General features: G+C 55.8%; 2 protein-coding genes across 3 annotated transcripts in view; one reads left to right on the top strand and one right to left on the bottom strand.

Annotated features, from left to right (window-relative positions):
- ADGRE5 (adhesion G protein-coupled receptor E5) overlaps nucleotides 1-7,870 on the top strand; it is a 21,048-nt gene extending 13,178 nt beyond the window's left edge. Inside the window, 16 exon segments of the mRNA XM_023724765.1 lie at nucleotides 27-85; nucleotides 553-604; nucleotides 606-643; nucleotides 1,501-1,547; nucleotides 1,666-1,743; nucleotides 2,776-2,953; nucleotides 3,034-3,150; nucleotides 3,382-3,605; nucleotides 4,161-4,340; nucleotides 5,232-5,423; nucleotides 5,926-6,152; nucleotides 6,271-6,337; nucleotides 6,467-6,558; nucleotides 6,683-6,851; nucleotides 6,957-7,052; nucleotides 7,137-7,870. Of these exon segments, the coding sequence (XP_023580533.1) occupies nucleotides 27-85; nucleotides 553-604; nucleotides 606-643; nucleotides 1,501-1,547; nucleotides 1,666-1,743; nucleotides 2,776-2,953; nucleotides 3,034-3,150; nucleotides 3,382-3,605; nucleotides 4,161-4,340; nucleotides 5,232-5,423; nucleotides 5,926-6,152; nucleotides 6,271-6,337; nucleotides 6,467-6,558; nucleotides 6,683-6,851; nucleotides 6,957-7,052; nucleotides 7,137-7,166 (1,846 nt within the window). The 3' untranslated portion in view covers nucleotides 7,167-7,870.
- Nucleotides 7,851-12,987, bottom strand: DDX39A (DExD-box helicase 39A). Of its 2 annotated transcripts, XM_012559509.2 has the most exons (10): nucleotides 12,495-12,987; nucleotides 12,061-12,188; nucleotides 10,513-10,605; nucleotides 9,946-10,129; nucleotides 9,178-9,296; nucleotides 8,743-8,874; nucleotides 8,536-8,645; nucleotides 8,304-8,448; nucleotides 8,064-8,211; nucleotides 7,851-7,982 (listed from the first exon to the last, which is right to left on the bottom strand). In XM_012559509.2, exons 1-10 carry the CDS (start codon nucleotides 12,883-12,885, stop codon nucleotides 7,966-7,968), a joined length of 1,467 nt encoding a protein of 488 aa, XP_012414963.2. In that variant the 5' UTR covers nucleotides 12,886-12,987; the 3' UTR covers nucleotides 7,851-7,965. The 2 variants fall into 2 exon arrangements, with proteins under 2 accessions (XP_012414963.2, XP_023580519.1); XM_023724751.1 differs by having other exon boundaries at nucleotides 7,943-8,211.
- Between the last annotated feature and the right edge of the window lie 524 nt (nucleotides 12,988-13,511).

Genomic DNA, 13,511 nt, shown 5'->3' with positions numbered 1-13,511 from the left:
GTGGGTGGCTATAAATGCCGCTGCAGACCTGGCTGGAAGCCGATACCTGGGTCACCCAATGGCCCAAACAACACCGTTTGTGAAGGTACGGAGCTCAGATCCCTCATCTTAGAGACCCTCAGTCAAAACATCTGGTCACACATTCTAGGGCACCCACACCAACCAAGCACAATGAGTGCTGCGATCCCCTGCTTGGCCCGGCATCACCTCTTTGAGACTAGCTATGAAAAGATATGGAGCTGGCAGGAAAGAAGCTGGGTGTCCAGGGGAGGATCCCTGGGGGCAGCAGACAGCAGCTAATTATTGATTGGGAGGAAGGTGTTCCAATATTGTCACACGTATACATTGTAGGGGCTCATGTGCTTCCTGTCAGGCCTCCCGACACTCCCATGATCCCCCGTCGTCCACCACTCAGGGATGTGCCATCACCAGGTGGCATCATCTCACATGGGGTGGGGGCCTAATAACCAGGAAGAAGGGGATGAGACACTCAGAGGATAGGGAATCTGACCCAGGCTGGGACAGGGCCTGACCCTCTTCTTGTGTCCCCAGACATGAACAAGTGCATTTCCAGGCAGCATGGGTGCCACAGCTCCACCTGCTGCCTCTACAATCAGGAAGTATAAGTGCCGCTGCCACCTAGGCTTGATGCCTGTCTTAGTCATCTAGTGCTGCTCTAACAGAAATAACACAAGTGGTAGCTTTAACAAACAGAAATTTATTTTCTCACAGTGTAAGAGTCTAAAAGTCTGAATTCAGGGAACCAGCTCTAGTGGAGGGCCTTTTCTTTCTGTAGACCTGGAGGAAGGTCCTTGTCTCTTTAGTTTCTGCTTCCTGGTTCCTTGGAGATCTCCATGTGTCTTGGCCAGGGCTTCAAACCAGTTCATTCTGTTTCAAACCCCCGTTGAGAATTTGCATTTCTAACAAGGTCCCTGCTGAGAATCTGCATTTCTACTCAAGATATACTGAATCAGAATCTACATTTTAACAAGATCCCCAGGTGATTCTTATGTATAACTTCCTGGGAACTTGTTAGAAATGCAGATTCTGAGCAGGGAACTTGTTAGAAATGCAAATTCTCCACAGGGGTTCAAACTGGACCCAATGGGTTTGAAGCCCCAGTCTTGGCATCTATCTTACCCCATCTCTCCTCTGCAGGCTTATTTGAATCTCTCTTATATCTCAAAAGAGATTGACTCAAGCCACACCCTACACTAATCTTGCCTCATTAGCCTAACAAAGACAACCCATTCTCAAATGGCTTGGTTGTTAGGATTTACAACACATATTTTGGGGGACACAGTTCAATCCATAACAATGCTCAAATCTGGGTTCCAGAATAACCAAGTGACCACCAAGTATAAAGGTACCTGGCCTGACCTGACCCCAGATGCCTCCAACACACACATACACACACACACACACACACACACACACACACACACACACACACATACACACACACCCTCTCACCTAGTGAACTGTGTCCTGTCCCCACAGAGATGTCCTTTCCCTCCTGGACCCGGCCCTCTGGAGTCAGCAGCAAGGTAATTGGCTGTAGCGGGCCCCGGAAGCAGGAGATCCCTCCCCATAGCATCCACCCCTTTGCCCTTCCCCCCAGCCCCACCTCTGGGCTCTCTGACCTCCTCATCTTCCTCTCCCCAGACCCTCTCCCACTTCTTTGACAAAGTTGAGGATCTGGGCAGAGACTTCAAGCCAGACTCAGCCAAGAACACTATCCAAGTAAGGGCGGGACCTGGAGGGAACCCAGGACAGTCTGGGTGTGGCTGGGGGATGCTTCTGTGTGGGTGGAGACAGCCCTCAGCCCAAGCAGGGGTCTTTGGTCAGAGACATACACGTGTCTATATGCACAATATACACGTACCATATATATCCCCATTACACAAACGCAGACTTGCATACCCACCCCAACACGTATGTGCATACATGCACGCACACACGCACACACACTTGAGTAGCATAATGCAATAGAACAGAGTAGTTAAGAACGCCGCCTCTGGAGTTGGGCCACAAGGGTTCAAATCCTGGTGCTGCCACTTCATGCTGTGTGACCTCAGGCAAGTGATTCCCCTTCTCTGGGCCTCAGTTCCTCATCTGTAACACACATGAAAATGGTGCCTACTTCATAGAGTGAGTGTGAAGGTTTCAATGAACCAATAGGAGAACAGGATAGAAGAACGATGCCTGGCACATAGTAAGCATTATATGTATATACGTAATAGCATATGTACTGAGCCCAGCCATGTCCAATAGAAATATAATGTAAGCCACTTATATAAATTTAATTTTCTAGTAGCCACGTTTTAAAAAGTAAAAATGAACAAGCAAAATTAATTTTAAGACTTCATTTAACCCAATATATCCTAAATACAAACATTTTGACGTAACCAATACAAAAAAAATTATTGTGATATTTTGTATTCTTCATTTTGGATTAAGTCTCTGAAATCTGATTTTACAATTGGAGCCCATCTCCATTTGGACCAGCCACATTTCAAGTGCTTGAAAACCACATGGGGCAACCATGCTGGATAGCACCTGGCACGCAGCTTATAAACGTTACCTTCTGTTGCATATACAGGCACACAGGCCTGATCCCCTTGTTTTCTGGTTACTGCAATGTCTTGATGATCTCCCTGTGCTTGGAAACCCAGGGGGTTCTCCAGTCTGTCCCCTGGTGGGGGTTGAGATCAAGGTCCTTCGGGCAGCCCTGCGATCCAGTGACACAGCAGCTCTGTTACCCATTGCCCCCAGAACCTCATTATGTTTGTGGATGAGCTGCTGGAGGCTTCCGGGGACCTGGAGGTCCAGAACCTGTCTACCCGGCACCACATTGCCAGCTACCTGCTCTTGGGCCTCGAAGAAGTCCTGAGCATCCTGGCCCAGGCCTTGCCTGAACCCTCCTTCACCTACCATTCCCCTTCGAACACAGGTGAGGCCTTATCCTGCCCTGGCCTAGCCCCAGGCCCCATCTTGTACCCAGCGCCCCAATCACGGCTCCTCTCCCCTCAGAGCTGTCTCTGATGATCCAGGAGCAGGAGGAGCATGGGGACAGGAACGTTACCGTGGGCCAGAGCCAGGCTCGGATGCAGCTCAACTGGGCTGTGGCAGCTCAAGACAAGGACTCGGGTAACAGCAGTGGTCAGGAGAGGGAGCTGTGGGACAGGAAAGGAAGCCTGTGGGGAGAAGGCCATGGTGAGATTCAGAGTATGTACTAACTGAGCTCTGACCCATTGCATGGGACTCCAGGCATCACAGTGGGGCTGGCCGAGCCTGGGTTCCATGCATTAGGAGAGAGAAGAGGAGAATGTGTGGGAGGAGGGAGGGCAGGAGGAGGCAGTGAGTCTGTCTCTTCCCCAGGTCCCACCGTGGTGGGCATCCTCTCTAGCCTGAACATGCAGAGATTGCTGGCCAATGCCTCCTTGGACCTGGAGGCCAAGAAGAAAGATAAACTGGAAGAGATCCATAGAAGCCTAATCCACGGGGCCCAGCTCAAAGTCCTCTCAGCTGTCAACACCGTGTTTCTGAGCAACAGAAACACGAAGAACCTCAGCCTTCCTGTCACCTTCGCCTTCTCCCACCCTGTGAGTCCTCAGGCTGGAAGGGGGATCAGCCCTCCTGCTCACCCCATAGCCCAGGTCCCCACGGCCCCTCTGCAGCCTTCATTTCCCCACTTCCTCCCACTGTGCGCCTCGCCCACTCTGCTCCTTCCTCAAACATACCTCAGGGCCTTTGCACCTGCTGTTCCATCTGCCTGGGACATTTTTCTTCCCCTGCATGTCTCTGCCCTTTATCTGTTTCCAGTCCTTGTTCAAATGTCACCTTCACACTGAGACCTTCCCTAACCTCGTTTCACTCGCCACATTTCCCCTACACTTACACTTTTTCATAGCACTTTTTCTTTCCTTCTACCACACGCTCTAGTTTATCTATTATCTGTCTCCCCACAGCATGTCAGCCCCTAGAGGGCACAGATTTTTGTCTGCTCTGTTCACTGCTGTGCCCCCAGGGCCTGGCGAACAGTAGGTACTCCATAAATACTTACCAAGGAAAAGCAGCTCTCCTCAAGCCCAGCCCCCAAGCTCAGGACCCACAAGTGGGCTATAGCCAACCTCTCTGACTGCCCCACCCACCCACAGCCAGAGACACCAGGGCCACGGCAGGAGCTGATCTGTGCCTTCTGGGAGTATGACAATGACACGGGTGGACACTGGGCCACCACAGGCTGCCAGACGCTAGGCAGCAGGAATGGCAGTACCACCTGCCGGTGCAGCCACCTGAGCAGCTTTGCCATCCTCATGGCCCACTACAATGTGCAGGTGAGCAGCCCAGGCACCGCCCTTAGAAAGCAACAGAGAAGGTGAGAAGGTCGGCTTAGGGAAGACAGCCAGCTGGTTCTCAGTGCTCCCGCCCAACTGCTTATTCAAATATGTCTGAATGGTTGGACAGACCAGGTGGCCCCATACCTCTTTCCTCTCCCTGGAGCTCCCTTGTGTGCTGTCAGGTCTGACTCATGTGACCCTATAGAACAGAGTAGAACAGCTCCATAGGGTTTTCTAGGCCGTAATCTTTACCAGAGCAGATTGCCAGGTCTTTTCTCCCTTCGAGCCACTGGGCTTCCTAAGACCCAACGACTAAACTGTGCAGCCTGGCACTGCAGGGTCCAGCTCTGGCCAGGGCCCTCTGATGTCCCCCCACACCAGTTGTTACATATGTGGCCTCAGAGGGAGCTACCATGAGCCGGCCCAGGGTGGATAACTACGGCTGGCCAGGCAGAGTAGAGGAGGCTGGTGGTCCAGGCCAAAGGCCCAGCAAGTGCAGAAGTGTGGAACCGGAGAGTTGATAGGTGTCGCCAGGTGGAGGAGGGGCAGGAGATGAGGTCAGAGAGTGGGCCGGTCTGAGTGTTGGAAAAGAGGGATGCGCAGTGTCGGCTGCCTGGGACCTTTGCCAGAGCAGTCAGGTGGGCAGTAGGCGGGAGGCCGGCCACAGGAGTGGGGTCAGGAAACCGGAAAACTAGGAATCCCTGCCGTTCCCGCTGGAGGGTTTATTTCGGATGACAGAGACACAGGCAGGCTTGTTTAGATGTTGAAGGCGAGCCGCTTGATCACAGTCCCGCAGGCTGGGTCCCAGAAGGGTCTGGGTGGGGCTCTGTGAGGGCAGAAAGGCCTCACAGCCCGGACTGAATCCCGCCCACCCCGTCCCGCCCCCAGGACCCCACGCTGGCCTTGATCACCAAGGTGGGGCTGGCTTTCTCGCTGGTCTGCCTGCTGTTGTGCATCCTCACCTTCCTGCTGGTGCGGCCCATCCAGAGCTCGCGCACCACGGTGCACCTGCACCTCTGCATATGCCTCTTCGTGGGCTCCGCTATCTTCCTGGCCGGCATCGAGAACGAGGGCGGCCAGGTGAGGCCCTGACCCGTGGGGGCCCAGCCGTCACCCGAGCGCTTGGGTAGCAAAGCCCAGGAGGCATGGCCCCGCCCGCTCCCAAGGCTCAGTCCGGGAGGCCAGCCCTAAAGTCTGCGTCCCTGTCCCTCCCCAAGATCCGGTCCCGCCCACTCTGGCTTTAGGGGCGCAAGACACTCTCCCGGCTACACTCAACTCCAAGGCCCAGGATGGCGGTGCTGGGGAAGCGAGCGGCCCCGCCCGCTCGAGCTCTGGCCCCGCCTACCCACCTGGCCGTGGCCCCGTCCACTCGCGTCTTGGCCCCGCCTACCCCGTGTGAACTGTCGGGGCGGGATCTAGCACCGCGTGGCCACGCCTCCGCCCCTCCAGGCCGTGGCCCCACCCATGCCCGTCCAGGCCCCGCCCACTCCCGAGAACTCTAGCGGAGACTGGCTCTGGCGGCGCGTAGTCCCGCCCACAGCCGACCCCGCCCCGCACTGACGTCCGTCGCTCCGCCCCGCAGGTGGGGCTGCGCTGCCGCCTGGTGGCCGGACTGCTGCACTACTTCTTCCTGGCTGTCTTCTGCTGGATGAGCCTCGAGGGCCTGGAGCTCTACTTCCTCGTGGTGCGCGTCTTCCCGGGCGAGGGCCTGAGCACGCGCTGGCTCTGCCTCATCGGCTATGGCACGCCCGGCGTCATCGTCGGCGTCTCGGCTGCTGTCAACAGCCAGGGCTACGGCCGTGTCCTCTAGTGAGTGTGGCAGGCCTGGGGCATGGGGTAGCGCCGTGCACACATGGCAGGCACCCCTCTGAAGGGCTCCAGCCTGGGGTTCCGGGGGCGCTGAGGGGACCCCTCTCCTCTCGTGCAGCTGCTGGTTGGAACCGACCAACGGCTTCCTCTGGAGCTTCCTGGGACCAGTGACCGTCATCATTCTGGTAACCTCCCCACACACCTAGCCAAAGCCTGAGCTAGCGGGTCTCTCACTGCACCCCTGCTAGACCATCCCTGCCTCCCTGTGACTTGTTGGGGTGCCCCCTAATCCGAGTTCCATCTTTCCCACCCAGTGCAATGCTGTCATCTTCGTGATTACTGTCTGGAAGCTCACTCAGAAGTTTTCTGAAATCAACCCAAACATGAAGAAATTAAAGAAGGCAAGGTGAGAGGAGGGGCTAGAGGAGAGAGGGAAAGCTGGAGAGGAGAGGGGGGCCTGGGGTGAGACAGGGAAGGAGGCCTGGCCTTACACCCACTGCAGCTGACCCTCCCTGCCCTCCCCTCCCCAGGATGCTGACCAGCACCGCAGTGGCCCAGATCTTTGTGCTGGGCTCCACCTGGGTCTTCGGCCTGTTCCTCTTTGACCCACGTAGCTGGGTCCTGTCCTACATCTTCTCCATCCTCAACTGCCTGCAGGGCTTCTTCCTCTTCCTGCTGCACTGCCTGCTCAACAAAAAGGTGGGACGACCTGGGGCTGGGCCAGGGCCTGGGCAGGATGGGGTGGAGGAGGACAAAGGGTGGGGCCTGGGCCACTCCTCCACTAACTTGGCACCTGGGCCACAGGTGAGGGAGGAGTACTGGAAGTGGGTCTGCCTGGTCACCAGGAGCAAGTACTCGGAGTTCAGCTCAACCACGTCTGCCACCAGCCACCAAACCCGGGTAGGGGATGTGCCTGGGCAGGGGTGCAGGAATGGGAGGTGTCCCCAACGCCAGCTTAGGCCTCACTGGCTCCTTCCTCTCCAGGCCCTCAGGCCTTCGGAATCCAGCATGTGAAGGCAGGTTTTGGACAGGCTGGCAGCAGCCACAGCAGCTTTTGCACATGCTGAAAACGACCCTTCCTCTCCCACTTCTCTGCTCCCTCCACCCTCCCACCTCTGCCATAGTGCACCAAGGAGAGGGGTGTGGGGTGCCACAGCTGTGGTCTGGCACCGGACTACAGAACAGCAGCCAGGACAGGTGGAGCCACTTCCAGCTGCCTCTCTCTGCTCCACCCTGGCAGCCCTGGCTTCATCCCAGGATGGGGACATGAGCTGGCCCAGGGCTCCAGCCTGGGTACAGGTCTTGGGGACAGACTGAGGGCTGCTGTCCCCAATCTGGCACTTTCCCTCATCTATCTTGGCTACAGAGCAGACGAGCCAGATGCTGGGGTTCAACTTCCCTCACAAGCTAAGACTGATGTCAGAGGCAGGAAAGGCAGGGCCCAGGCCCCCAACTCTGCTGCCTGAAACTCACGGTACACAGGCCCAACTGCCCAGGGCAGAGGGTTCTAACTTTTCGGAGATTGTGAATGTTGTATAATGTTTTTTAATCTGTATAAACCTTTCAATGTTGACACTTAAAGATCACCCTGATAAACGCAGATGACGCGCTGCTCACTAGCCCCCAGTGCCGACAAAATGCTGGTAATGGCTGAGAACAGAGCAGGTGGGAGTCAGGTTTCCATAATAAAAGTTTATTCTCACACAAATCTACAGCTTTAACACAGTAAAAAGAGGCTAGTCATTGCTGAGGAAGAAGAGACCAGAAGGCAGCAGGTGGGAGGCAGGGGCACCTCAGCCTGGCAGGTGCTGGGTTACCGGCTCTGCTCAACTGGAAGACACAGGGGAGGCCACGTAAGGACAGGGAAGGGACCTGCCACTCCAGCTCCCTGCCCCCAGCCTGCCCACTTACTGTATGTAGATATGTCAATTTCTTCTGGAAGCTCTGCCACATTCACTTCAAACCGGTCCTGAACGTCATTGAGAATTTTGGCATCGTTCTCATCAGACACAAAAGTGATAGCTAGGCCTTTGGTGCCAAAGCGACCCGCGCGGGCCACCTGCAAGGGGACAAGAGCAGGGGTCAGTTTCCTGCCCCTGCCCCGTCCCAGGAGAGGGATAAAAGGGAGGCAGCTGCCTGTGGACCACTCACCCGGTGGAGGTAAGTATCTGAGTCCTCAGGCATGTCATAGTTGAAGACGATGTTGACCCGCTCAATGTCCATCCCTCGGCCAAACAGATTGGTGGCCACCAGGATGCGCCGCTGGAAATCCTTGAACTGCTGATAGCGTGACAAGCTGGGGTCAAGGGGAACAAGCGGAAGTGTCAGGCGCCAGGTCTCTGGGCAGGCTCCCTTCAAGGGCTGTCCCAGCCTGCGTACTCACCGCTCCTCCTGGGCCATGCCCCGGTGGATGGCAATGGCTGGGAAGTTCTGTTCCACGAGGAGCTGGGCCAAGGCCATGCAGCGCTGCACCGACTTCACAAAGATCACCACCTGTGAGGCAGCAGCAGTCAGGCCACCGTCCTACAGTCAGGCGGCAGTGCAGCCTCCCGAAGCTCCAGAGCCCCGGGACGCGCCACGGCAGCGTCACCTGGTTAAACTCCAGCACGTCCAGGAGGTCAAAGAGCTTGCGGTTCTTCTCGCTGTCCTTGAGCTTGACGTAGTACTGCTGCAGTCCGTGCAACGTGAGCTTGGTCTCATCGTCCACAAACACCTCCATGGGCTGTGGGGCGGGGGGAAGCAGGGCAGGGGTGAGCAGGGCTTACTTCTGCGCCTGTTACCTGCCCAAGGAACCTTCCAGAGGAGACTCCTTTGCTGGGAAGCCTCCCAGAGGGCCTGCTGTATCCCGACCTTAATAAAAATTTCTCTATCAAAAGCTGAATTTAACCTCTAGTCCAACTCAGGGGAGGGAAGGAGGGCTCCACCCAGCCTCCCAGCATCCCGTGTGCCTTGACAGCACTGGGGAGGCTAGAGTGGCTGTGCTGAGGCTTGGCCCAGCGGGCAGATGTGGTCTCAGCCTACTCACATCTTGCATGAACTTCCTGCAGACGGGCCGGATCTCCTTGTTCAGGGTGGCACTGAACATCATGCACTGCTTCTCGTGGGGCGTCAGGCGGAATATCTCCTGCACATCCCGCCGCATATCTGGATAGGGGGCAGGAAACAGTCGGGCATCAGTGCCTGCCAGGCCACGGCCCCCACCCAAGACTAGGCCCAAACCCCTCCCAACCTGAGCCAGGGAGCTGCTGGCACCATGATGAGGGCAGGCGGTGTGAGATGGGACCAAGTGGAGAGAGGGGCGAGTCCCAAGGTGCCTGAGGGGCTGGACTCGGGGTGAGCACAGGCGAGGGAGGAGCTGTGGTCCACTTACACGTGGCGAGCGCGGAGTAGCCGTGCCAGTGCGCCTCGTGCCACGCTTCAGGGAGGGGAGCCTGAGGCAGAGACAGCCGCTGGGGTGAGAGCTGCAGCTGCCCCCGACACAAGCCCTGTCTCCCACTGGCCCTGTCAGGGCTCACTAAGGGCAGGGGGGCCTAGAACAAACGCCACAGGCTGCTAGGTGATGGCACTCCTTGGGGCCAACGTGTGCCTATGCCTGCAGTCCCGTTCAGCTTGGGCTCAGGAAGAAGCAGACACACTGGCAAAACCAGATCATTCCCTAAAACTGTTCAAGGAAGACCTATGTGCTGGCCACCCCCAAGACCCCACCTCAGGAAGCCTACTGTTAGGGCCCCGGGCGGCTGGCTCGACACCCAGGGAGGACTGCGGGCAGGGCACAACCGCAGCGGGCACTCACCCAGCTGCTCCAGCATCTTGTCACACTCGTCCAGCACGAAGTGCTTCACATTCTTCAGGTTGAGGCTCCTGTTTCGCACAAGCGCCAGGATGCGGCCCGGGGTCCCCACCACAACGTGCGGACAGTTCTTCTTCAGCACCTCTTCATCCTTCTTGATGGAAAGGCCACCAAAGAACACAGACACCTGCAGGGACAGGGAGAAGCTGCTTTTGCCCACCAAGGATGAAGGCTCAGCCCCTGTCCAGGCTAACGCCCGGCCCATGGCCCTGCAAGCACAGGCCTGCAGCCCCTGAGGATGTCCACCACCACCCCCATGCCTAAGGACAGGCCAGGCCTGCACGGACACAGGCCTGAGAGCCTGGCCAGCTCCCCTGAAAAGCAGCCCCAGGCTGGGGCAGCACAGGACTCGGGCCATGCATAATTCATCAGGCTTTTAAGGAACATAAACCACCACAAACCTCAAAGGCAGATACTGCAGCCAAGCTTAGTAAATGCTGACTGGACCAGAGCCGAGGCCAGCACACTGCAGAAGACCACTGGGCGCCTGGCCCAGCCCGAGGGGCTCACCTTGACATTGGGCATGTACTTGGAGAAGCGCTCATACTCTTTGCTGATCTGGAAGGCCAGCTCCCGAGTGTGGCACATAACCAAGACTGTCACCTGTAGGGTGGGAAGAGAGGGGACCTTAAGCTAAGGTCCTAAACCTTCCCAGGCCCAAAGCCCACACCGGTGCACTCTTCCCTTCCCGGCCCACAACATTCGGGCCTCGCCCCACGCTGAACCTCCCACCGCTCCCCACACCTAGGCCATCAGCAGGCCCCGTCCCATGCCTCCACCTCCTCACAGCCCTCCAGCCTCTCCTAGCTACTGAAGCCTATCTTCCACCCCAGGAGGCAGGGAGCTCCTGAGGGGCACCTCTACCCAGCACCTGCAATAAGGTCAACGAGGCCCAGCCTAGCCCAGGTGGCCTGCGCTCTCTAACGGAGCTGTGTTCAGTATAACTCCACCTTTATGAAAACACACAAACAATCTAGGAAAGCACACGTCATTTAAAATAACAGTGATCTCCTGGTCTCATCCCTTTGGGAGCAAGGGAGAATGAAGAGAACAGGATACAAGGAAAAGATTAGTCTGAAGTACTAATGGACCACAGCTACCAAGGTCTCCACCAGACTGAGTCCAGTACAGCTAGATGGTGCCCAGCTACCACTGACTGACTGCTCTGACCAGGATCACAACAGAGGGTTCTGGACAGAGCTGGAAAAGGATATAGAACAAAATTCTAACTCAAAAAAATAAAAATAAAAAAACAGATTTACTGGCCTAAAGGAGACTGGAGAAACCCTGAGAGTATGGCCCCCAGACACCCTTTCAGCTCAGTGGTGAAGTCATCTCCGAGGTTCACCGTTCCGCCAGGGAGTGGACAGCTCCATAAAACCAAATGGGACCAATGAGGTACAGCAGTCCAGGGACAAGGGCCAGAAGGCAGAAGAGGACATGGAAGCTGGTGATAGGGAACCCAAGGTTGAGTAAGGATAGTGTTGATGTGTTGTGAGCTTGTTAACCATTGTCATAGGGCAACATGTGTACCGTTTAATGAGAAACTATTTTGTTCTGTAAGCCTTCATCTAAAGTGAGAATAGCAGCACAATTGGAAGAGCACAATCGATGTCACTGAACTGTGCATCTAGAAATTTTTGAAATAGTGTATCTTTTTGGCTATGTATATTTTCACCAAAAAAAAAAAAAAGGTTGAGAAGGGAAAGGGTTGACATGTTGTGGGATTGTTAACCAATATCATAAAACAATATGTGTACTACTGTTTCGTGAAAAATTATTTGTTCTGTAAGGCTTCACCTGAAGTACAATTAAAAAAAAAAGAAAATAAGTGATCTCTGTATAGAAAAACCACAAATACTTTTTTTTGGCTTATCGGTACTTCCTGATTTTGTTATAATTAAATGCTGTACTTAATTTTAAAAGCCCACAAAAAGAACACGAAGACAGAAATGTTTAAGAAGTGAAAGAAGAACAGGACACAGCATGGCTCCTGGGAAGGGCGGCCCTCTGCTGGCTGCCCCAGCGTCTCGGGCAGGGATGGGAGGTTGCCCATACCTGTCCGTTGACGGGCTCGATCTGCTGCAGGGTGGCCAGCACAAAGACCGCCGTCTTGCCCATCCCAGACTTGGCTTGGCACAGGACATCCATCCCCAGGATGGCTTGGGGGATACACTCGTGCTGGACTGTGGGAGGAAAAGGACGTGAGCGGCCAGATGCTGGGTGCCCACTCTGTGCAGACTCCTCACAGGCGGGCTGAGGGCCCTGGTGAGGGCAGGGAGAGGAGGCCAAGCCCCGTCATGTCGCAAACAACCGTGAGTCTGGGGTATCCGCCTGGTAAAGCAGAGTGCCACACTGCAAAGGGCAGCTACTGGGCCCCCGTGGACCATGGGCCCCACCATGCCCACTGGGAAGGCAAGTGCTCCCATCCAGGGACAGAGATGGTCTTGATGAGAGGGCCTTGGCAGGAGGAGACAGACAAGGAGGCATACCCTCAGATGGGTGCTCAAAGCCACAGTCCACGATGGCCCTTAGTAGCTCTGGCTTTAGCAGAAAGTCCCGGAAGCCAGAGCTGTGGATGGAAACATAGGAACCCTTGACGTCTTTCTTGGAGGGAGCTGGAGTGCTCTCGGGAGGAGGCTGGGGCTCTTCATCTTCTTCATAATCCAGAAGCTCGTTTTCCACATCCTGTTCCGCCATAGTGCTGAGAACAGAGCAGAGGAGGGTAGAGGCCAGTGACCCAGGTGCTTGCAGGAAAATTCGCCCAGCAAGGGGGACAGGTCCTGGGGGGCATGGTGCTGCTGGCCGGTCCTGACAGCAGGCACGGAGGCCCACCCAGCCAAGACTACTCGATACCATCCTGACTCCTTCCATCACCTCCATATCAAATCATCAACAGGTCCCGCGAGCTCCACCCGTGAAATGCCTCCAACTACTCCATCCTGTCTCCACATCTGCAACACCACCACCCTGGTCCAAGCCACTTCACCTTGCCCCCCTGCCCCCCCACGACACCTGCCCCTCATAAAACACACACCACCAAGGTCCCTGGGTGGTACAAATGGTTTGCACTAGGCTACCAACTGAATAGCTGGCAGTTCAAACCCACTCAGAGGTGCCATGGAAGAAAGGCCTAAAGATCTGCTTCTGTAAAGACTATACCCAAGAAAACCCTATGAAGCAGTCCTACTCTGTAACACACGGGGTGCCTGTGAGTCAGAGGCCGACTGGATGGCAGCTAAAATACACACCCGGTGGTCAAACCCACATACGTGCACAGAGACCCTCAAAGGCTTCCCAGTGCTCTCAGAGTGAGCCCCAATTTCCACCCCTCCTTGTGGGGCTCTGCCCTCCTCATTCAGCATCACCCCTCTCATACCAGCCCAGCCTTGCTTCTCAGACTAATGGAGCCCACAAGCCTCTGCTGCCAGGTCCTCACAAGAAGGCTCCTTCTCAGCTCTAAAGTGCCTCCTCAGACCCCCAGGCTAAAGCAGCCCCTCCCCACCATT

The sequence above is a fragment of the Trichechus manatus genome, unplaced genomic scaffold (genome assembly GCF_000243295.1).
Source record: "Trichechus manatus latirostris isolate Lorelei unplaced genomic scaffold, TriManLat1.0 scaffold00258, whole genome shotgun sequence".
Lineage (NCBI taxonomy): Eukaryota > Metazoa > Chordata > Mammalia > Sirenia > Trichechidae > Trichechus > Trichechus manatus.
This window is presented reverse-complemented; position numbering and strand designations above follow the sequence as displayed.

Bases quoted from the DNA above. Each gene is read 5' to 3' on its own strand.
- DDX39A (XM_023724751.1), bottom strand. From the start codon at position 12,885: ATGGAGGTGATGGAAGGAGTCAGGATGGTATCGAGTAGTCTTGGCTGG. The intron at 10,606-12,060 runs GTATGGGCAACC...CCCACCCTACAG, and splicing joins TCGAGCCCGTCAACGGACAG to GTGACAGTCTTGGTTATGTG. The intron at 8,875-9,177 runs GTGAGTAGGCTG...CCCGCCCCACAG, and splicing joins GCAGGAAGTTCATGCAAGAT to CCCATGGAGGTGTTTGTGGA.